This window comes from Onychostruthus taczanowskii, unplaced genomic scaffold, assembly GCF_017590055.1.
Source record: "Onychostruthus taczanowskii isolate IOZ18803 unplaced genomic scaffold, ASM1759005v1 scaffold43, whole genome shotgun sequence".
Lineage (NCBI taxonomy): Eukaryota > Metazoa > Chordata > Aves > Passeriformes > Passeridae > Onychostruthus > Onychostruthus taczanowskii.
In genome coordinates, this window is record NW_024501792.1 from 7004002 (window position 1) to 7026270 (window position 22269).

Consider the following 22269-nt stretch of genomic DNA (forward strand, 5'->3'; position numbering starts at 1 on the left):
ACCTGGTCCTGAAAAGCCCTGGTCTGCAGCAGACCCTTATGTTAATACTTTCAGAATAGCAAGAACAGCAGGACCTACTGCTGAGAGAGATCCTTGGAATTAAAGGTTCAGGCTGGGATGTGTCAGACATTGCAGCAGATTTGGGGCTTTTTTGAAACAACAGTGGCTTTTTTTGACATTTTTTACTCTTGGGGCAAGGACCTCAGAGATGTCCCAGGGGTTCCCAGTGCTCCTTCCTATTCCCATGTCCATGTCAAGCCTGTTCCAGTCCTCCCTGAAAGGGAAATCCTATTTTTTTCCCAGTGTTATGCCAAATAACTTGTGTAAATTGAATAACTACATTGTTTTTCTTTGCCTTGTAGTCAGAAGAGGATGGCGAATTTTAAGGGTCATGCACTTCCAGGCAGCTTCTTCCTGCTCTTTGGCCTCTGGTGGTCTGTGAAATACCCACTGCAATATCTCAGCCAGAAAGTAAATAAAAAATCCCACAGGGCTTACTGTTTCCAGCGTGTGGATGCCATTGAAGGGGGAATCAAAATCCTCTTTTCTCTAATAGGTAAGGGTTATATTTCACTTGCTATGCCAGTATTCATTGATGACTGTACAGGAGCTCTGACTCCATAGAAACTGGTCCAGGTGTGGAAGTATCAGAGAGTCTTTAAGGCTGGAAAAGACCTCTTAGATCACTAAGTCCAACCACTAACCATTGCCACGTGCACCATTAAACATGAACTTGAGCACCATATCCACATATTTTTGAATACTTCCAAGTATGGTGATTCCAGCACTACCCTGGGCAGCCTGGATGCATCCTTGATGTCCATCTTGACTTGATCTCTGGTATAGTTTGATGTGGAAAAGCAAGTCTCATACCCCTTCTCAAAGATGAGCTGCCATTAAACACAGGCCTGATTTTTCCGTCCAGTCTTTTCTCTCTAATGCAAACTCACCAGTTCCTGCTTCAGAACCCCCAGCAGCAAGGGGCAGTCTCAACCATTGCAAATAAACCCCCAGAAACTCCATGCTCTTGGGTGTCCTGCAGGGATGCTGGCGGAGCAGTTTGTCCCCGATGGTCCCCACTTGTACCTGTACAGCGGGGAGAAGCACGACTGGGTGAAGCTGATGAACTGGCAGCACACCACCATGTACCTCTTCTATGGACTCTCCGGCGTGGTAGATGTCTTCACCTACATCTCCCAGGTGGTGCCGCAGGGTCTGGATCGCCTCATGTTGGCCGTGGCCGTGTTCGTTGAAGGTTGGTAGAAGGTGGTACTTAATTTGGGGGTAGATATTGGAGACCAAGTCAGAGAAGTGCTAAAATTTGCCTGACTGAGATATGGCTCCAGATGCCTCTGGAGATAGGACACATTGTAGGGGATATATTATGGCAGATTGGGATGGAATGAGACGGGAAATACAGTCACGGGTAGGTTCTGGTTTGGGATTTCTGAGGCTACTGCAGTGCAAAGCAGCAGAATGAGGTTCCTTGTTATGAGAAATGGCTGGTAAACTCTGCATTCCTCTGCCATCCACAGGCTGTTCTCCTGCCCCATATTCCCCCAAGAGCCATTAATTGCACTGCAGGCATCATTAGCCTCATCTTCTTGCATGGCAAGTGGCAATTTAAGTGATTTATTTCAGCTTCAGCACATCACAAATATCATTCTGTCCTCAGGCTGCCTTGCAAATCGCCAGCTGGGATTTCAGACCCCTTCTGGATCACAGAATCATATAAAGACTTGGCTGGGAAGGAAGCTTAAGGATCATCTAGTCCCAACACTCTCCTATGGGAAAAGAAGGCCTTGTTTATATAGAACCGTCCTTAATGAAGGCACAGCTCCCATTACTTTTCCTTTCCCAATCACAGCAGTTTTTGAGGCAGCAGCAGCAGGGGCAGCTTCACATGCACAGTTTGGCATGCAAGACCAGGAAATTATCATTAACAGCTTCCAAAAAATGGTGAAGTCTAGCAATAAGAAAGAAGGACACAGCAGAAGCCTGGCTAGAAGGGAAGGGTCATCTGAAGAGGTGATGGCACAGATGTGGGAAGAAAACTACCCTGTGCTTGGTCACTGTATTGCTCAGATCCTCCTGTTCTAAGGTTGGGCATCTCATCCTTCCAGGATGCTGGGATGCCAGGAGGCCTAGGGGATGGTGCTGTGTGGAGTCCCCTCTTTCCATGATGGCCTGTCTCAATTTGCCATCCAGGCAGGTGATTTACTCAGCTCGGTGGACGTGGCTGTTGTTGTTAATGCTGCTCTAAGCAAGGCTTGTGTTTTGGCAGGTTGTCTCTTCTATTACCACGTCCTTCACCGCCCCTTGTTGGATCAGCACATCCACTCCCTGCTGCTCATCACCATCTTCGCTGGGGCTGGCAGCATCCTGCTGGAGGTTTTCCTCCGTGACAACATTGTCCTGGAGATGTTCCGAGCCCACATCACCATCGTCCAGGGAACGTGGTTCTGGCAGGTCCGTTCTGCCGTCCCAGAGCAATGAAGCAAAGGGACAAGGGGGGAAACAAGTTGTACATCACGTATCAATCACACATCTCCCAAGGATTATTTTGCCAGGCTCACTTCATAAATAGCTCATAACCCAGAATGAAAATTTACTTATCACAGGTCATCTCTGATGGCTGCTCCTGCTGCAAGAGCTGTTTGTTTTGCCTCAATGCTTCTCCAGGGGGAAGAGCAAAAGCAAGTGAGCAACATTTTACAGTACCTAACGACCAAGTTCTAATTGCTTAATGTGTCTAATGCTCCCTGCAGCCCTCCCTCTGGTTTAGTGAAAAGATACAAACCCCACCAGCAATAAAACAGATGAGTTAGAATACAGGCAGCTGCTTGCTTTGGTAGGAGTTGGGAAAGCAAAGAAATCAGTTGGAGATAATTGCTCTCAGAACTAAGCTGTCCAAAAAAACCCCAACAAACAAAAAAAAAGAAACAAAACCAAACCAACCAACCAGCCAACCAGCCAAAAATAAACAAACAAGAAAAGAACCAAAATAACCACCCAAAAACCAAACGACTTTCCCTTCTCTTTTTCAAGGCTGTACTAGCTCAAACCAGCCTTTATTCAGAGGTAAAAAACTGGGCTGAGCTTGCAAAACACAAAATCTGGAGTTTTTAAAGGACAGCTTGCAATTTGGAATGCTGAGGGACAATTGTGTCTGGATATTGAACAGAAAAAGAGATATCTGAAGCACAGATTTACTTTGTGTTGCCTCTCAGTGCAAGGATGAACTTCACTCTCAGCAAAAACCTCTACCCTGGTCAGGGCTCAAGTTCCTTGGTCACCACATGAAAAAAGGTGACTCTGTGAGGGTGATGAAGCTCTGGCACAGGTTGTTTAAGGTCCCATCCAACCCAAACCATTCTGGCATTTGGGGATTCTGTAATTTTTTTCCCAGTGTAGTTGTTCCACCAACTTCTTGTTCCACCCAGATCGGTGTTGTGCTGTTCCAGCCATGGGGAGGTCCTGTGTGGGATGAGAATGATCACAGCAACATCATGTTCCTCACGATGTGCTTCTTCTGGCACTGGGCAGCTGCTGTGGCCATCCTGGCTGTGAACTACACCCTCGCATACTGGTACGGCTGGGACAGAGCCTGGGATGGGCTGGGACAGGAACTGGGGCAGGTCTGGGGTAGCAGGCAGAGTGGGATGTCTGTAGTGAGACAGATGTAACCCAGCCCCTCCTGCAGTACAAAATCACAGCTGAATAAGCAGTCCCAGAATACTGCAGGTTTTAGGGTACAGTATTTGTTGAGTGCACAGAATGCAAAACAGTGTCAGCAAGAGGCACGGACATTAAATGGGAGGAAGTCAAAAACTGAGTCCCTAGAGGTGCTCCTGGAAGTCACACTGCTTATTTCCCTCTGCAATGAGTGCTGAAGTCAAACTTTAGTTTGACAGAGATATCAAAGCATTAGCAGGACCCCCTGGCACTTCATACTCTGCCTTACAAGGACTTCAGAGCAGTTGAAGGTCACTGAATTCTTAGAGGTACAAAAACGAAGACATTACCAGCCCCCAGCTTGGCTTTTCCAAGGGAATGAGAAGATTATCCCACTTTAAGGGATGCTCTGAGCGATGCTGTGCAAGCTACAGTATGGATAGTTCAGTCCATGCCATCAAATAGACTTTATATAGGACAAAAAACACTCAATCCCCCATCAATAGCATTTTAGGACCTCTAGAATGAGGGTTCTGGTGAGTGGCATTAGGTTGGGGTTTTTTCTAACAATGATTTATTGCTGCTGTGCTGCAGCTGTCTCCAGAGGCTCCGGAGAGGCAGTGGAGAGCCCTACATCAGCCTGGGGGTCCGGCAGCAGAAGTGTGACAGCAGCTCCCAAGCTGCCTTCTTGAACGGCTCTGATGAAGAGTGAAGAGGGTACAAACTCCTGCTCCAAATACATGAACAGTCCCTTTTCCTGAAGAAACAAATAGAATGAAATATTTTTGTTTGGAAGAGTGAGAGGTGCCCCCGTGGTGCTGCTGGGAGGAAGGCTGAGCACACAGGGGTGGCTGCCCTCCATCCATACCCAGACATCTCTGGCTCAGACATGGGCACAGCTTGAAGTGATTTTTAGCAGCAAAAAAAAAAAGCATGGAAATTCACCATGACAAGATTACTTCATCCTGTGGGCTCCCCTGTATGCTCCCATAGGGATGGAGGGCATCCTTTGGCCAGCTGACTTTTCCAACAGCCTGAAGGCTTTGACCTTCTGTGATTGAAGTCAGGGAAATCTCCAGGCTGAGGTTATGAACCTCTGAAGAAAGGCATCACCCCAAGAACGAGTAAGAGAGTGTTGGATGTGAGATTATGGCAATTTTTGCAACACCAGGGCTTGATCGCACACAATACAAATGTTATTACTGAAGCTTTGAACTAAAGAGTGGTTTTGTTAATCATTTTCATGTTCACTTAAAGACTGAGAGAGTGAATAAATGTGAAATAAAAAATCCTCACTGAGCTGATATCCTTAAATTTAAGACTGATAAATTGTAGAGTGTGTAATAATAGCTTAGAAAAATCCATCCCTCAGACTTGCAAGGCCTAAAGGACTGTAAAATACGTAGCCATGCAGCAGGGATTCATGAAATGTCCCAGTTTTCCATTGAAAATAAACCCCCTCAGCTTGGAAAGCAAGATGAAACAAGCACATTGTTTTAGGCTGCCTTTACTAGCAGGGTGCTAGTAAAATTTCTTGCAAAAAGTGACTGGAAGTGTCGTCTCCTAGACAGGATGAAAATATGCTAATATGGGAATTAAAAAAATTATATATGTACATCTATATGTATAAATAAATAAAAAAACCGCCAGCACAAGGTAAATTGCCATTGTTCATGTCTCAAACCCCAGGGCCAGAAGGATACTCTGCGCTGAGATCTTCTCCCATCTGTGTGGTGGGGGTTTTGCAAGAGATTTTTCTGCTCATGTTCATGACTGCATAGGCCCAAGGGATGGCAAAGCTTGTCCTTTAACCCTTTTCCCTTTATGCAAAGAGCCTGTCACAGACTATAGAGACTGCAGCCTGAATTTTATTGCTTACTAACTATGCTATAAAGAGTAGTTTTCCTTGAATGCCAGCTTTCCTGTATATCTACTTATACGCTGGTTTGTTTTGCAGGGCTGGATACTGGGAGGTGCAAACAGACTGGGCATGATGAGAATGAAGCAGCAGAGCTGCATCTCCATAAATCCATCTCTTAAACTCAATACTGGGTCTCATGAGTTGTAACCACTGAACACGAGGAGCATTTTGTAGATATCTTTTTTTAAGCCAAGGCAGAAGAGTTTTTCCAAACATCACAAATTCCTCTGGCTGCTGTGTGGAGACACAAACCATTCTGCAGATGCCACCTGCTAATGGCAGAGACCCCCCAACCCCCTGTGAGGAAGGGGACAAACCAAGTTAATGGGAGTGCTGCTGGACAGGGACGGGTTAATTGAAGAGCAAAAAGGCCTTGTGTGATGCTCTGAATTATTTCTGGTCTTTTGTGAATTATTTTCTTTTAGGTAACAGCCCAAGCATCACTATTGGCATTAAACAGCCAGGGGAGGGCAGCAGCTGCTGTTGGACTAGGAACGGATCCAAGCTGGATGCAGTCATCTTCCTCCTGCCCACCCTCGAAAGCCAGAGGTTTTTTCCATTCCAAGGCACAATGAAAGCACAGGGCACAAATGAAAGCTGACTTTGGTTTTAAAAGCACTCTTTGCTTTTGGAATTGGGATAGGTTTATTTAATTCTTCACAGCTCTTAATCAAGTTGTTGTCTCCTTTCCCCCCTCCTTTCTTTGGCCCCTGTCACTGTATGGCAACAAAACACCTTTTTCCTCCACAGCAGTGTCTGGAATAGTTTCTGCTTGCCTCATTAACTCCCTGCTCCCACAAACATCCCAGGACTGTCAGCAAAGCACTCACTAATTTGTTTTCCAGCTCTGGAGCACATTCTTTTCTGAAGTATGAAGGTCAGGAAAGGAGGAGAGATCCAGCCTGTGATTAAGGAAGGAAATACAGTTTGAATTCATTTCTGCATGAGAATTAATGATTTTAATTTCAACTAAAAACAGTTTGTAAATAGTTTAGGTACTCAAACAAGGTATGAAGGTGTCTGGATCAGCGGTACAGAGATGGTTTATTGTACAGAGGTGCAACCTTAAGCCATCCTCACAATTTCTTGAGTGATGGATACTTTAGGACAGTCCTAGATGGAGACTTGCTCTTAATACAACATTAATATCAAACAGTTGTTCTGGATCATGTTTTTCAGCATGTAATATTTGGACTTGATGGTCTTGGAGGTTTTCTCCACCTAAACCATTCTATGATTCTACAAATGAGTTAAAGTCTCTCTGTACTGGACCCATTGGCCATGCAGCTGGAGTGGGCTGGGAGTGTGCTTGTGTCCATATCCACACTGATTTTAAAAAGAGTGGGATCCCTAGGTGGTGTCTCAGGGATGTTTTTTTCCTTGTGTAATTGTAGTCTGATGTTTGATTTTGTCAATCAGGTGTCCTGCTCATCCACAGCCGGAAGAAGCTGCTGATCCTGCCCTTCTCTTACAAAGGAGCCCAGACAAAACCTCCAAAGCAGCCAAAGATCCTGGCAGCTGCTCTTCCTGCAGCTGGAAAGACAAACCCTTCATCAGGAGCCAGCACAGCCCGTCCACGAGCCACTCATTCCTGGGGCAGAGATAGGATCTCTCCCTGCCACCCGCACAGCCACTTTTATGTGAGGCTGAAATGAAGGTGTAGCAGCAGAACAAGCCCTGCCTCTGCTTTTACCACCTGCTTTACCTCCTGTTGCCTGTTTATGAAACCTGGTGTTAACATTCGTCATAATAATAATAATAATACTTTGCACTTCCCAAACAACCATCCATCTGCAACACTCGAGCTGCTGGCAAACCTTTAATTAGATTGTGCCTCCCACCACCCCCAGGAAGGAGACAAACATTATCACATTTTTTCATTAGCACTGAGGCTGATGATGAACCTTCAGGGAGAAGATGTTGCAGTTACAGCTGAGAGAAAAAGAAAAAGAAAAAACCAAAAATATGAAATCAAATAGCTTGAGGAGCTGGAGGGAGTCAGACACAGCTCTGCCACCCTCAGTCTTTTCCTAGGAGTAAGATGGGGTATATTCCTAAAGAACTGAAATGGAATCACATCCATTTGTGCCTACGGTGATTTTAGCATGCATGGAGTTTCAGTGACCTGCTAGGGGATTTTGGGGGATTTGCTATCTTTTCTCCCAACCACCTGTCAGAGTTAAATCCTCATTTTTCTCATGGGGATGGTTTAAAAGAAACCTCCTTTTCTCAACTATTTAAGGCACTGAAAGCTTCCTTCACTGCCTGTAACTTAACTTACCCTTTTCATAGAGGCTTTCTCTCTGGTCTTTACTCTTTACTGGCCCTTTATGGAAACAGGCAGATTGATCCTCTGTGTAGATACTTTCCAGCTGGGCCTTGTTCTTCCCGTCACTCTGCAGCTGCTGCACTGCCACTTCATCTTTCCCCACTTTCTCCAAGGGCTTGACTCCTACTGCTTGGGAAGCAGCTTCTTGCCCTTTGGGATAGTGGTTTGTAGGGGTAGGTGGTTGCAGAAAGGAAAACTGAGCTGAAAGAGGTCCCCTTCAGCAGAAGGTGCTGCTGCAAAAAAGGTATGGTTTTCATCCTGCATTATTTTCAGGGGTAGTTCCGTAAGGAATAACTCCCACGAGCGTTGTATTTCTCCCTATGCTTGGATTTAATGTTGTAACTAGTTCCGAAGCTTAGGCTTGGGTAAAACTGCCATTTGTGGAAGCCCCTTTGCTACTGTGAGCTTCCCAGAACCCTTTTGCAGGTATACTCATCCCTGTTCCTCTCATCCTGCTTCTCAGGCACCTTTGGAAGTGAGCAGTGATGGGTGTATGGCACAGCCTCTTGTTTTTCTTCCTTCCTCCCACTTGATATGAAGATAATGGGAATAAAAGGCTTCTGGCTATGGCTTGGTGGCTTTTCTGTCTGTGCTGGACCACAGCCCATCACCCTGGGGAGGCTGCTTTTCTTCTGTACTGCTCCAGCCTTGGGTTTCTGTGAGTTGCTGGCTCTGGGTAGGGCTGGTCCTGCAGGCTTGCTTGGGGTGGGTTTGGCAACACGAGTGAGAGAAATATACAACTTCCTAGGAGAACTGCTGGTTTGGCAATGTGGCTGCACCAGGGTCAGGGGCTTGGGCAGGGCACTGTGGTGATGCTGAATGTTTCTGCACCATCACCTCAGTATTGTGGAAGGACATGAGGACATTTGGATGGCCTGAGGTATTTATTTGCCTGAAGCACTTGCACTGATCTCTGCAGCCATCAGTGGGATGGGCAGCAGCTTCAAGGTGGCTTGTGTTTGTGGCTGCTTGGTGAAGGGCAGTGTTGTACTAGAGAGGAAAAGGAGTGGAAACAGACTGCTGTGTCCCACCTGCCCATCTTTTGGGGGAGAGAGGGCCATGGCCCCCATTTCTCAGCTGCTGTGGGCTGGGAGGTGAAGCTCACAAAGGCTCTGCTCTGGTTTGTGAGCTCCTGGCCCAAAATCTGTCCTCAGGCAACTTTTATAAGATTGGACCCCCTAAAAGGGTTATCATGCCCCTGGCAACCCAATTTGCAGACTTCCAGCAGAGCCTGTCAGACCTTACTGCCGCCTTCTCTCTGCTTGGCTCTTTCCCCAGTCATCCCCAGCCCCATCCTAACAACTGAGTACACATGGTTGCCATGGGAACAGGAATTGGCTGCTTATTCTGATTTTTGTGGCAAACTCCAGGAGAGTTGTTGGCTGGTTTTTTAATAGCAGGCAGGAGGTGGCCCAGGTTGTGAAAGGTGGTTGACTCAGGGTGCTTTGAACTGGCCCACAGGATGTTCAGCTCCAAACATCCTGTCTGAAGGGCACCTCCCCATTGTGGCTTCTCCCTTTATCTGCCTCTTCTGAGTAATAACCTCCTTGCTGACACATCTGGAGAGAAAGAAGGACAGGCAGGAGTCACAGGTAAACTCTTCCATCCGTAGATTGGTGAGCAGCTGTGCCATGGGATGGGCATGGCTGCTGGAACTTGGAAAGAAGGAACATGGGGAGAACATCCATGAGAGACAAGGGTTCAGTGTGATGACAGCTGTGAGTGAGGCTGGTGGAAGTGGTGCTGATGGTGCCAGAAATCTCTGGCTTTAGCCATTTTTATGGGGGATTACTGTGTTTTGGAGCTGCTTGATAGCAGAGGATGGAAGTTGTTCAGCCTGAAGAGGAGAAGGCTCTGCCTAGAGGGGCCCCAAGAGAGCTGGAGAGGGACTCCTGGAGTGTCAGGACTGGACAGTGGGAATGGCTTCCTACTGCCAGAGGGCAGGGATAGGAGGGATATTAGGAGGAAATCCTTCCCTGTGAGGGTGGGCAGGCCCTGGTACAGGGCACCCAGAGAAGCTGTGGCTGCCCCTGGATCCCCGGAATATCCAAAGATGGAGGAGGAGTCACAAAGAGAAGACTTTCCCAAACATCTGCGGCCAGGTGCTGAGCTTGTCCTCTGCACACAAGCTGGCTGTCCTGAAATGCTGATGGGTGCTTGTAGGGAATGCTGGCATATCCAGAGGGACAGCAGCAATCCCCTCCACTAGAGCTGGTGGGGTGTCAATGTCATGGATGGTGATGGATCTGGAGCTGCAATGGCTTTAGGGGAGAGCCTGGAAGTTGGGCAGGAATGCTGTCCTTCCCAAGCTGAGCCTGAGGAGGCTGTGAGCAGTCAGGCACGGCTCTGGAAGGACAGCAGGCAGCTCCCAGGGGCGATTGAGCAGGAGCATCACAGCCTGGAAGCTGTGGAGGGAGAAGGGCAGCTCAGGTAATAACTTCTGTCTGCAGCCATATTTCAAGTGCTCTGACAGACAGAGCAGCTCCCAGGAGAAATAAATAACCTGATGTCTCTGCTCTTTGCTGGCTGCCACTTCCATGGAGCTAAATGAGCTTTTATGTGAGCGTGAGCTCCAAAGCTGGAGTGGGGGAAAGCCAGTGGGTCAGGGGTGTCAGGGTTGGGCTTGTTGGGCTGATAGAGGGGCTCTGTGAATGTGGGGGTTGTTTTTCTGTGCTTCAAATATGTGAGCTGTGCAATTGGATTGTTGCTTGGAAACGTCTGGTTTTGCTGCAGAATACTGGCTGTTTTATAAAAGGAGGTTATTTTTTTTATTTTTGGTGAGTGAGTGAATTACATGCAAACTTCTGCTTGTCTGATGATGCTACAAGAGGGATACCGCAGGACATGGCTGGATTCTTAGAAGTGTTAGAAATGTTCAAGGCCAGGCTGGAAGGGCTTGGAGCAACCTGGTCCAGTGGAACATGTCCCTGCTCATGGTAAAGAGATGAACTCTAAGGTCCCTTCCAGCCCAAACCATTCTGGGGTCTGTGGTGGCTGTTGAAGGGCTGTTTCCAGTTGCTGGAAAGCAAAGGATACTCAGGACAACTCCCCGAAGCCTTGCTGGATTGGGCTGTGAGGGGTTGTGAAGCAAGGGTGTCCCTGGTGCTGCAAGGAAGAGTGAGGCTGCTCTGCTGGGGAGAGGGTTGGTCAGGGAAGGAGATTCCAGGGACAGCTCTGAAACAGCAGGTTGGGTCTGCTGGTAACTCAGGCCAAGGGGGACATGCCAGGTGGACGTGGGGTGACAGATCCCCAGGTTTATCCTGGATGCTGGTGTGGCTTGGAGCAGCCTCTGGGGCTGCAGGTGGGACACGTTTGTCATTTCTGGGCTCTGGGGTATCTCTGCTCTCCTTCTTGCCTCCACTTCATCATGCCAAATTAATGTTCCTGACATGTCTCTCAGTCAGGGTGCACTCCAGCTATAGGCTGTTGCCCTTGTAGTCACAAGTAGGACAATGGTAAAATTTGGTTATGTATTATGCCGTTGTGCTATGCTTAAATGTGCTTTGTTAAACACTTCAGATGTAGATGTCTGTGCAGGGAAGATAAGTGTCCTGGCTGGGGTGCCAAGGGTATAATCAAGAAATGTGGGTTCTCCTGGGGCATCAGCCACCTCACTCTAATGCAGGCACCCCAAATAGAGCAGAGAGGCATCCCTGATCCCCAGCTCCTGGATGGGACATTTCTCACCTACCTAAAAGGCTGTTTAGTAATTTCCATCCTGAAAGGAAACCTTAGCATAGATTTGAGCCCTTCCCAGATTGCCTGTGTTTGAGAGATGCAAAGGATGACAATGGTTTCCACATTCCAATCCTGTGTTTGCCACACAGAGCTGAGCCAGTCTGACCCATGCTGGCTCTGCAGCCACAACCTGACCTGGACCTTGCAGAGCTCTCCCTCACCTCAGGCACTTTCCATGCCACATCCTACCCTTGTTTTGCAGTGCCTAATTACTTTCTAGTGTGGGAGGACTCGGAGAACGTGCTGGAGTTGTTCATCCAGCCTTTGCGATTTACTTTGGTATTTATAAACACAGTGAGGATGTGATCTGTGATGCAAGGGCAGGTCGGTGTGGAAGCTTTGGAATGAGTAATGCCTTCCTCTGTGCACATCCAAGCTGCAGAAAAGCACCGGAAAGCCCATGAGGAAGAGAAAAGGCCTCCTTAGGTGGTAGAAGCTTGCAGAGAGCAACGAGCTCTAGTGGTCTTTCTGGAGGGAACAAGACCATCCCCAGGTAAAACAATGCTAGAAACACTTTGATCATTATTTATTCCTTTCTGTGCTTGCTACACTGGGATTTTTCTAAGGAATTTTGTTATGGCTGAAATACTTTGCAGGATATAAATTTGCTTTACCTTTGCTCCTCTCCATCCTACTTGGTTGGTACTCTGGCATTGATCTGACTCAATCAAGGCTTTCTTTATGCTTCTTCTTAGGGAGAGGAAATCTCTTGTGTTAAATCACCACTTGTGTGCCACACAAAGGTTGTGTGGAATATGCATAAGTCTCTTTTTCTAAACTTTAATGGTTCCAGGGTTGCCTCCTGCTGCAGAGAAGCCTTCACTGGCTGGAGATCCTAATCCAGCACTGGATTCACACCCTGGTAATTGCCTAGTTTGGAGCAAGTTTATGGTCAAATAATTGTCATGTTGCTTTTTATTGGTAAAAACTTTGTTGTGCTTCCTCTTCTAATAGCTGTTACACTTTCTTGGGCACTACTGTATTGTTTTCTGGCATGAAGTTCTGGTGATTTTATACACAGCCACATAAATACATATATACACAGTGGTGCACAGTGGCAGTTTCCCTGTGCTGATATCCCATTTCTGATATTCCCTGTTTGCACCTGAGCCATGTGCACCTGCTCTGTTGTGATGTGGATCCCTGGGGATGCTGAGCAGCCCAACAATTCCCTTGGGGATGCTCTAGGTTGGTCCTCAGGCACTGTTTGTCCTTGCAGGTCCAGAGAATGAGCTCGATGCCAACAACTTTTTTGGGCAGTGCCCTCCGGGGCACTTTCTTCTTCGCCTTTGGCCTGTGGTGGTCGGTGAGGTACCCCCTGAAGTACCTCAGGAGGAAAGGGGGTGCTGAGGGCCAGCCAGGCCGTGGGCGCACAGAGATCTTCGAAGGCGCGGTCAAAGCTTTCTTTGCTCTAGTAGGTAAGAGAGGGTGATGATGGGTCCATGCCCCAATATCTACTAGCACAGCAGCAACTCTCCCACACCAGTGGGCCTGTTTTAGTGGGAAACATCTGGTATGGGAGGGCTTAGGGACATGCTTGTCGTACACCCTGGATGAGGAGCTTGCTGTCGTTCTCCTGGACAAACACCACCACAGCTCCACACCTGCAAAGGAACATTCCCTCAGGCTTGTCATTTCCCCATGTATAAGGAAAAGTGACCTTTTCTCTCCTTGTCCAGGGATACTGGTGGAGCAGTTTGTCCCCACTGGTCCCCACCTGCAGCTGTACAGCCCCAAGACGCACAGCTGGACTGACCTCACCCATTGGCACTACTCCACCATCTACCTCTTCTTCCTCCTCTCCGGCATCACAGATGTGGTCTCACACTCCCCACTCAAGCTGCCTCCTGGCTTGGACCGGCTCTCGCTGTCCCTGGCTCTGCTTGTGGAAGGTGAATTGCACCTGGTGCTAAGGGAGGACACAGAATGAGGGATTGCTGTAGTGCTCATGGGTGTGACAGCTCCTGGGCAGTCTGGGGGCCACAAAGGCAGATCTGCAGGGGGTGTGGATGCACGATGATGCTGGCTTTGTGACAGTCACCCCCCCTCCCTGTTCCTCCTAAATATGGATCCAACCATAGCTGGATACCACAGGGGATGCTCGAGGGATCTGTTCTTCTCCTGGTGGCCAGCAGCTGTCTCACTCTGAAGTTACAAAAAGGTGTCATCCTCCCACCTTGGTTGGATGCAGAGGGACAGATCCTGATACAAAGCTACCCACCATCTTTTGAGCTCAAGGTGCCCATCCCTGTGCTCCTCCTGCAGCCCTGGCTGGGACACCAGATCCTCCCACGTAGAGGGGCCCAGAGACCTCCACAGGTACAGGGGTTCCTCGGGAGCAGAGCTGAGCCAGTGCTGGGGCTGCCTGGTGATTGCAGAGGGACGGTGGTGACAGCAGCTGGTGGCTCTCTGGTTCTTCCCCCCAGGGCAGATCATGGCAAGGCCTGGAGCCTAAGAGTGAACTTTCAGATGATTTAAAGAGAAAAGTCCCAGGGTATCCTTTGCTAACACAGGGTGGATCTTGGCAGGTTTGCTCTTCTGTTTCCGTGACTACAGTGATGCTGCGCTGGACCAGCACCTCCACTCCCTGCTGGCCGTGGCCATCTTTGCTGGAGCCTTCTGTGCCCTCCTAGAGGTGTTCCTCCGAGACCATATCATCCTGGAGACATTCAGGACCAGCTCCTTCCTTCTCCAGGGCTCTTGGCTTTGGCAGGTCAGTGTGTATCCAGCATTCTCCTCAGTTCTTTGCACCCAGGAAGGCAAGTGGAGTGGGGTTGCTCCTGTAGGCACATCTGTTGGGGTTAAACTTCTAGGCTGTTCAAATATCTTTGTAAATAAGAAGAGGAAATGAGGCTCAGTGCCAGAGCTGCCATTGTGAAGTGCATATGTAATGAAGTAGCATGGACAGACCTGGAAATTAATGGAAAATGGAAATTGGAGCCCACAAGGGAAGGAAACCACAATCATGAATTTTTATTGATTTTATTAGGTCCATTTTCTTCCTCTGTTTGTTCCAAGTAACTGGAAACATCTGGAAATCTCTCATGTAATCTCCCAGCTTTTGGTGTAGGAGGAAATGCACAGACTGCCAATGTCACCTTTTGGAAGTCACCCTTCTCCAGGATGCTGGGCTTGCACTGCAAGCCCTAAGGATTATCTGCAGAGAATCCATCCCCTCCTGACATCTTTGTGTCAGTGGCTGGGGAAGCCAAGGGCAGTGTCCCGGGTGTTACTTGGGGTTACAGTGCGTCTAGTCCACAGTCAGCTGCAGCAGGTGGGCTAAAATCAGGAGGAAAACAGGAGGGAGGTGCTAAAGCCTGACTTCTCTTTCATCTGTGACCAGATTGGGTTTGTGTTGTCCCCTCCATGGGGAGGACCAGGCTGGGACCAGAGCGACTCCAGCAACCGCTTGTTCCTCACCATGTGCTTCTGCTGGCACTACGTGGGTGCTCTCGCCATTGCGGCCGCCAACGCTGCTGCATCCCGCTGGTACGAGGGGTCCTGACACAGTGCCTGGGCTGGGATGACCGAGAGCCGTACCCAGGTCTGACAGTGGGCTGGGAAATCCATGCACCAGTGTGTCATGGGATAAGGAGCGTGGGTGTCCATGCATATCCAAACGTGTCTTGGCTGGAAGGGGTGGGCTCCGTGCTACCACAGAGCAGCCTTCCCAAGCAGGGTGGGGTGAGCCAGTGGCTCTCACTACCCACAAGTCCCTGACCATTGTCACTGTCTCTCCTGCAGCTGCAATGAGTCCTGCCAGCTGAAATTCGGGGACATCGACGTAGAGTTGGACTGTGGCTTGTGCCTCCACAGAGGAAAGAAGAGCTCCAGCGGCGCCTTGCTGCCGGAGAGCAGCTTGGATGACAAATGAGGCTGTGGTGGGCATGGAAATCTCTTCCCTGGTGGTTTAGAGCTCTTGAGATGAGGTTTTTAATTAGTCTTGATAAATTACAGCAGCACTTGACAGTGGAGCATCAGAAGTAGGAGGCAGGACCCTGAGGCAGAGCGTGACATGAGATGGCAAGTCTTTCCTTGTGCATCCTTTGGTAGCCACGAGTTCTTAATTCTCTGAGCAGCAGCTCAGGCTGCAAACTGCAGGACTGGTTTGCTGTTGGAATCCAACTGGAGTGGCAAATCTGACTATTTTTTCTAACATTTTCCCTTCTGCTTCCTCAGAAGGGAGCCAAGCCAGGGTTCAAAGCTCCTGGTGGCTGTCGTTCACTCTGATGCTAATGGAGAGGGTTTTGTACGGAGCTGAATGTACAGACTATCTGTGATCACCAATAAAGTGCTTTAACACATCTCCATGGATCTCTTGAACACTGTGCTGCAGACTGAGGCAATGTTGGCTTCAAAATGGTTTGGGCAGTGGATGAAATATCTGAGGGGTGTGACTGTGTGTGATTTAATGTGGATAAATCTGCCCAGGGGAGGATGGGTGGCCAGTGGATGGAAAGGATGGAGGGTAGCTGCTCTCCTGCTTGTTTATCATCAGAAGCTGAGTTAGGCACATGAGCCAGGGGTTTGGTGTGTTCCTGGGAAATGGGATGTTTGCTGGGCAGGGGCTTGGCTGAGAGACCCTTGAAGCAAAATGCTGGTTTCAGCTGGATGGGGGCGGATGTATGGGCAGTCTTGGGAAGTCTCTGAGAGCCCTGCAGTGATTTCAGTTTTTCTCCAACACCTTTATTCCCTGCTTGGAGCTGGTCACTTCCAAACAAAACCCACTGGTTAGGGGTGTCTGCCTTGCTGTTGGAGTCTCCTTTTGTTTGCAGCAGAACAGTGTGGGCAGATCCTTCCGGCGGGGAGAAGGAGAAAAAAACCAAATTTAAAAGATAGCGTTAGGAGGATTAGTGAAAGAACATCACTAATCATCATCCAAAAGTTCATCACCAGCATCTAAAATGTTTGTGTCATACCCTTGGCTGTGTGCTGCGCTGGGTGAACAGGGGAGCACCAGTAGCACTGATTTTATTATCTTCCAACACACTTACTGTATTCCCCTAAGAAATGCAAGAGACAGTTTAAACTGAACACATCCCTGATGTGCTGCACAGGCTGGGAGGAAAGAAAAATTCCTCCTGCCTCAGACCACATGCAATTCTCAGCTCCACAGGAGCTCCCTGGAAGAGTGCGTACTGCCTATTTAATTTTTTATTTTGCATTTTATTTTTATTTTTGTATTTTATTTTTGGTTTTTGTTTTGTTTTGGGGTGGGTTTTTTTGTATTTTATTCTTATATTTTCTCCTTTTGGAGTGGGGTTAGAAGAAGACCAATGCTTTGTGTCCAGAGAAAAGCCTCAAGGAGCAGAGAAAACCAAGTAAGTGCAGTACTTTGGGGGTCCCACGTTTGTCAACCACACACAGACGATGAAGCAGGCTGCCCTCCTGAGCAATGGTTTCTCCAGGACCTGGTTGCCTTTAAGGCAGGCTGATGTGGATCTCCAGTACTGGAGTGAGAGCTTGCATTTTGCTCCATGGGGGTGATGTGCTCCCATTGTTAATAATCCTCCTGCGACTAGAAGTGGGGTCATTGTGTCAAGTTGTTATAGACTGGCTGCCACTAATGGGAAGCTCAGTGCAGGAGTTACAACCTGGTGTACTGAGCTTGAATTGAAAAGAAGGGGATAAACAATCTCTTTTCCCTCTGATCAACTGATGTTACTTTTTTCCTGTTTTTTTTTTTTTTTTTTCTGCCCAAATGTTATCTTTGCAGTGCTGAATCTATTCCTGAGGGTTTTGCTACATAAAATGTTGGGTTTTTTGGGTGATGTTTCTTCTTTCTTTGAATAAATGTAAGTAAGAGCAAATCATAATCATGCTGTGTGTTTTGAGTGGGATCATGCTCCAAGCCCAAGAAGGTTTCTGTGAGCAGGGCACCCGAAATTACCTGTTACCATGGGAGGTGATAGAGCTACTCCATATTTGATACATGACTAATGCTCACCATATCAACAAATTAGAAAGAAGGCATGAGGTTGTTGAGGCTGTGGCTGTGTTTGTTGAACAGTTCCCAGCTAGTCTGGGTGTGGGATTGGTATTTCCTGTAACATCTTCTCTCCCAGTGAAGCCTGAAGGGAATAAAACTCTTTGAGTAGAGAGTCAGCCCATGGCAGGGGTTTGGAATGAGATGATCTTTAAAATCCCTTTCAACCCAAACCATTCTGCGATTCCATGACTAGACGATGCAAGTGATCAGTAAATACCCCATTGTCCACCCAAAATTGTTGCTGGTCATGTGCTGTGGACACAGGTGACCCTGAAATGGGTGGGAGGTGGACACGTGTTTCATTGCAGTCCCTGCCTCTCCAAGGCAGGTTAGGATGTGTGCCTGTGGGAGTTTAATTACAGGGGACCTCATTATTTATCGTACACAGACCTGACAGATGCTGTTCCTGCTATTTTTCGACAGAACATTCAATTCTTTGTGTAGCTCCTGGTCTGTCTGCGCTGTTAGTCCACAGGGAGATGCAGAGATGTGGATGATTTTCTTTTTTCCATGGTCTGTGGGCTGAGATTCCCTGAAAAATATCTTGGCCAGAAAGCGATGCTGTGTCTCTTTGTTGTTTCACACAGTCAAGCATTAAATTATGCTGCTCAAACCAGGATTTAAGGTAATTTTTACCTGCATTTTACCTTTTTTCTTGCCTATTGGCATACAGAAACACCAAGACTGGTGGTTTTGATGACAAATATTCCCTGCTACACAGTTAAATTTGGAGAATTGATTGAGGTATCCAGAACACACGTGTTGAAGTGTTTGGAAGGAACAGGGACTTTTGCACTTCCAGATTGAATTCACAAGTTTTCTCACAGCAAGGGTTGGGAGAATGCCATGGTAAGTTTTCCCATTTCCACAAATCCTCTGCTGCTGGTAAATGTCAGGAACAGGCTTTTACACTGGAGGAACTGGCCATAGAAGCCTTTGGAGGATGGCTGGGTGTAATTTGGGTATCCTTTTGCCCCAGCCAGAGGGAAGAGAAACTTCTTGAGACCGTATGGAAAAATGCTGCTGGACAAGCTGAGGTGTTTACAAACCCTCAGTACTCAGATCTGCATGCAAAACCTTTTATTGTTATTGCTGAGAGATTTGCTGGAGATTCATGGTTTTAGGAGGAGTTGAAATTAGCACTTTAAGCACCACTAAAATCTATTCTTTCAGCTTAATTATTAAACTCAGCTTCCAAACTTAATGCAATTGCTGTTCAGAGGACAATCAGGTTTTCTAGGTCACTCATCTCTTCCAGAACTTAAAATTTTCCATTACTTTTTTTCTATTTTTTTAATCTTAATGTGTTTCTTGCTTATTAACTCAAGTGATTTAAGAAACAACAGTCAGCACGGTTATTTTCCTCTGAGGATGCACAACCTGGATCTCATCCAAGGTTGTGGTGAGGCTGCACCTCGAATAGTGTGTTCAGGTTTGGGTCCCTCCCTACAAGGAAGACATCGTGGTGCTGGAGATTGTCCAGAGAAGAGAACAGAACTGGAGAAGTGCTGCCAAAAAGGGGGAAGTTTTGCAGCTCTGGCTGGAGTAGTTTCCTTGGGAGGCTAGAGGTTCTTGAATGTGCCTGGGTGGTGATCATGAAGTGTTAGGTGGAGAGGAGGCTGCTCCTGCTTCAAGGATGCTCTGGTTCCAGCAAGAGTTACACAGTGTAACAGGGGTGATAAACCCATTGTTAATTGTTAATGTGTTTCCACTGTACTTCATGAAATTTCAGACCAGCAAACAGTTCGATGAATGCATGTGCATAATGAGATGCTCAAATATAATGAATCTTAAGAGTTAGAGTGGCCTTATTGAAAAATATACCAGTTTTCCCCTGGGTGTAACATCTGTGGAGTCTCGTAGTGCTCACATCACTCACCTCTTTCCTGACATGTCTATGAATTCCTGGGAGATGTTTCTTTTCCCAGCACTGCTTTGAAAATAGATACCAGTGACTGTGTTTTGTGGTGGGAAATAAAATTTAAAAATCCAGATGTGCCAACGTGTTTCAACAAAAATATTGCCCTGTTTATTAACCTTAATAATATTTCTTTTCCGTGCAGGCTAAGGGGAGGTTCATGCATTGTGTGAGTTCTGAGGCTGGTGGTAGGATGCCTCATTGTGCCCCATTTCTGCTGGTTCTGTGGGGTGTTTTCAGTTCACTAGGAGCATCCTTTTCAGCACAGTGGAGTCTGGTGAGATGGTTATTACACATTCTACTGATTTCCAGAAAGCAACATGGAAACACCTTTGGTGCAACTATTTAAATCTGGTGAACCTGATGTCATCAGGACATCTCAGCAAACCTGAGCTCTTCTTTGGCGTCTCCAACTGCAACAGCAGCCAGGCTTCTCTCTGCCTTCTTGCCTCAGTTTGAAGTTGGATGTAAAGACAAAGAAAGGTTTTTCTAATGCTTAATGTCATTACCCAGTACTTTCCTGTGGTTTGATTGTGTGTGCTGGGTAGAGATACCCACGTATGCATGGTGGTGTGGTGGTGGGGGCGAGTTACTGGCTCAGAAGATGAGTTACCTGGATTGGAACCGTGAGCTGCCAGCACTACTTGGAAGCCTAGCTGAAGCCATCAATAGTGCAGTAAAACTTGGAAAAGCTGCTCTCCAGAGCTGATGCTGGGATTCTGAAAGAACAGCTGTTGCCTCTTGTTCACCTTTCTATGCTGGTCAGTTCAATTGGCCCTTGTTTCTCGGGCTTATGCTGTTGGAAAATAAAGTATGTAGTTCTTGATGTGCGAGTATAGTAGAGAGGTGTTATTTGAATCTATCAAAGAACATAATTTTTATTTGATTTGCAGCATATTTGTGATCTGTCTGTTCTGCTGAGCTGATGTGTTTCCCTACAATGAGTTATGAGTGCTCCATATCACCTGCTGAGTGCTGCCACTGCCATGAAAATGTGGAAAAATGCCCTTTCTTGCTGGGTTTGGGTGGCACTTTCTTCCCCCTGTGGGCTGCTGGCATCTGAAGAACATGGTGCAGCTCTTGTTTCCTCCTTTGTTTCTTCCTCACTGGGAGACTCTGTTGTCACAATGGACAAAACCTACCAGATTTTGCAATTTATCAGAATAAAAACTCTACCTGGCCAAGCTGAGGCACAGCTCCTGTGAGGGCTGGGTCTTAAAATTATACCTTGGGCCCCAGCAGTGTCGCAGAAAGGAGAAATTTTTATTCTTAAACTCTATCAGTTTCACATTTAATTATCCTGAAATTCAAAGTATTTGTTTTAGATTGTGTAATATTCTACACAGGGCCAGGAGTTTGAGTTTGTTTGGCTTTAAAGAGAGTTTTAATTGGGTTTAAAAAGGAGGTTTGGGGTTTAAAAGAGAGAGGTTTTTTTGGGTTTAAGTTTTTGTATTGTGCTGTAGTTCTGCTTCGATCTAATGTTCTATCAACCATTTTTGTTGTAGAAGCCTTTGGAAGGTGGGAGCAGAAAAGAGGAGTTGGCCCAAAATCTTGTTTTAGATTGTGTATTCTACACAGGGCCAGGAGTTGGAGTTTGTTTGGCTTTAAAGAGAGTTTTAATTGGGTTTAAAAGAGGAGGTTTGGGGTTTCCTGATGTTCTGTAGCAAATTCCAGGTAAAATTTGGATTTAAATGACAAAGAAGAACTGGAGATGCAGTTCCCAGTTTAACTCCTGGAGGCAGAGCTGTAGAGTTTAATTAACCAATTGATTAATTATCACTTGAGCACATTGATTACTTGATTGAGCTTCTGTAGAAACCAGTTTTATATTTTAGACCAGCTTTAACAGCAGAGCTGGAGCCTCTCAGACAGCACTGGATGTGTAAACATGACTGTAAAGCTGTTTTGTGGGCAAAGAAATTCCTGTTCTTCTTTGGGTAGAGAACATTTGTTCTTTGTTTTGTGTTTAATTGGAAGAGGAGAAGCTTCATGATTAAAGATGATTTAGACCAAGTGCATGAGATCTTTGTTCAAGCAAAATGCAACACCCTTAAAATAATTTTATTTTTAAAAAAGTAAAAATACAGTAACTTTTGCTTTACTTTTAATTTTTGTTTTAAACTTTGCTTACTTTTATTTTCACTTATTGATATTTACTTTAACTTTCACCTTTTTATTTTTGCTTTTATTTTCAGTTATTTTTATATTCACTTCTACTTTTTCTTTTTAAAATGAAAATATATTTAAATATTAAAGAAAAAAGTCCAAACACCACCAGGTCCCCCCCGACTTGTTTCACCCCAGCCAAAATCCAAAACGCTGAGATAGATTGTGCCCTGATATTTACTACTGTAAAAATGAAAATTGCAGTTCCCCCCCCCGCTCCTAGAGTTTGTACATTAAAAAAAAAAAGCCCTCCCCTGGAAAAGAAGTAACACACCAACTACCTGGAAGTGTGGTCCTCTGGTTTATTAGGCATCCAAAAACACAGAATATCAAAAATTCATTCAAATGAGCCAACTTCTGAGTCCTTAATTGTAGAGACCCTGGGGGGCATCCCCCTGGTTAGGGAGAGGCAAGAAACTTCCCTCAAAAATTTGTTCAGATGCCACTGGCTCCTTGCCCTGTTCCTGTGTCCCTGAGCCTCTCCCTCCCTATTCCCCCACTGTTCCTGGTCTTTGCACTGCCCAGTGCCACTG

General features: G+C 46.7%; 2 protein-coding genes across 2 annotated transcripts; both read left to right on the forward strand.

Moving 5' to 3' along the window:
- Nucleotides 1-372: 372 nt before the first annotated feature.
- On the forward strand, nt 373-4387 carry TMEM45B (transmembrane protein 45B). The gene is made up of 5 exons (XM_041413912.1): nt 373-556; nt 1043-1255; nt 2285-2469; nt 3444-3589; nt 4270-4387. Exons 1-5 carry the CDS (start codon nt 373-375, stop codon nt 4385-4387), a joined length of 846 nt encoding a protein of 281 aa, XP_041269846.1.
- Nucleotides 4388-12888: 8501 nt separating this feature from the next.
- On the forward strand, nt 12889-15944 carry LOC121340869 (transmembrane protein 45B-like). Its single transcript, XM_041413916.1, has 5 exons — nt 12889-13081; nt 13343-13555; nt 14192-14376; nt 15007-15152; nt 15408-15944. The coding sequence occupies exons 1-5, from the start codon at nt 12892-12894 to the stop codon at nt 15535-15537; spliced, it is 864 nt and encodes a 287-aa protein (XP_041269850.1). The 5' UTR covers nt 12889-12891; the 3' UTR covers nt 15538-15944.
- Nucleotides 15945-22269: the final 6325 nt, after the last annotated feature.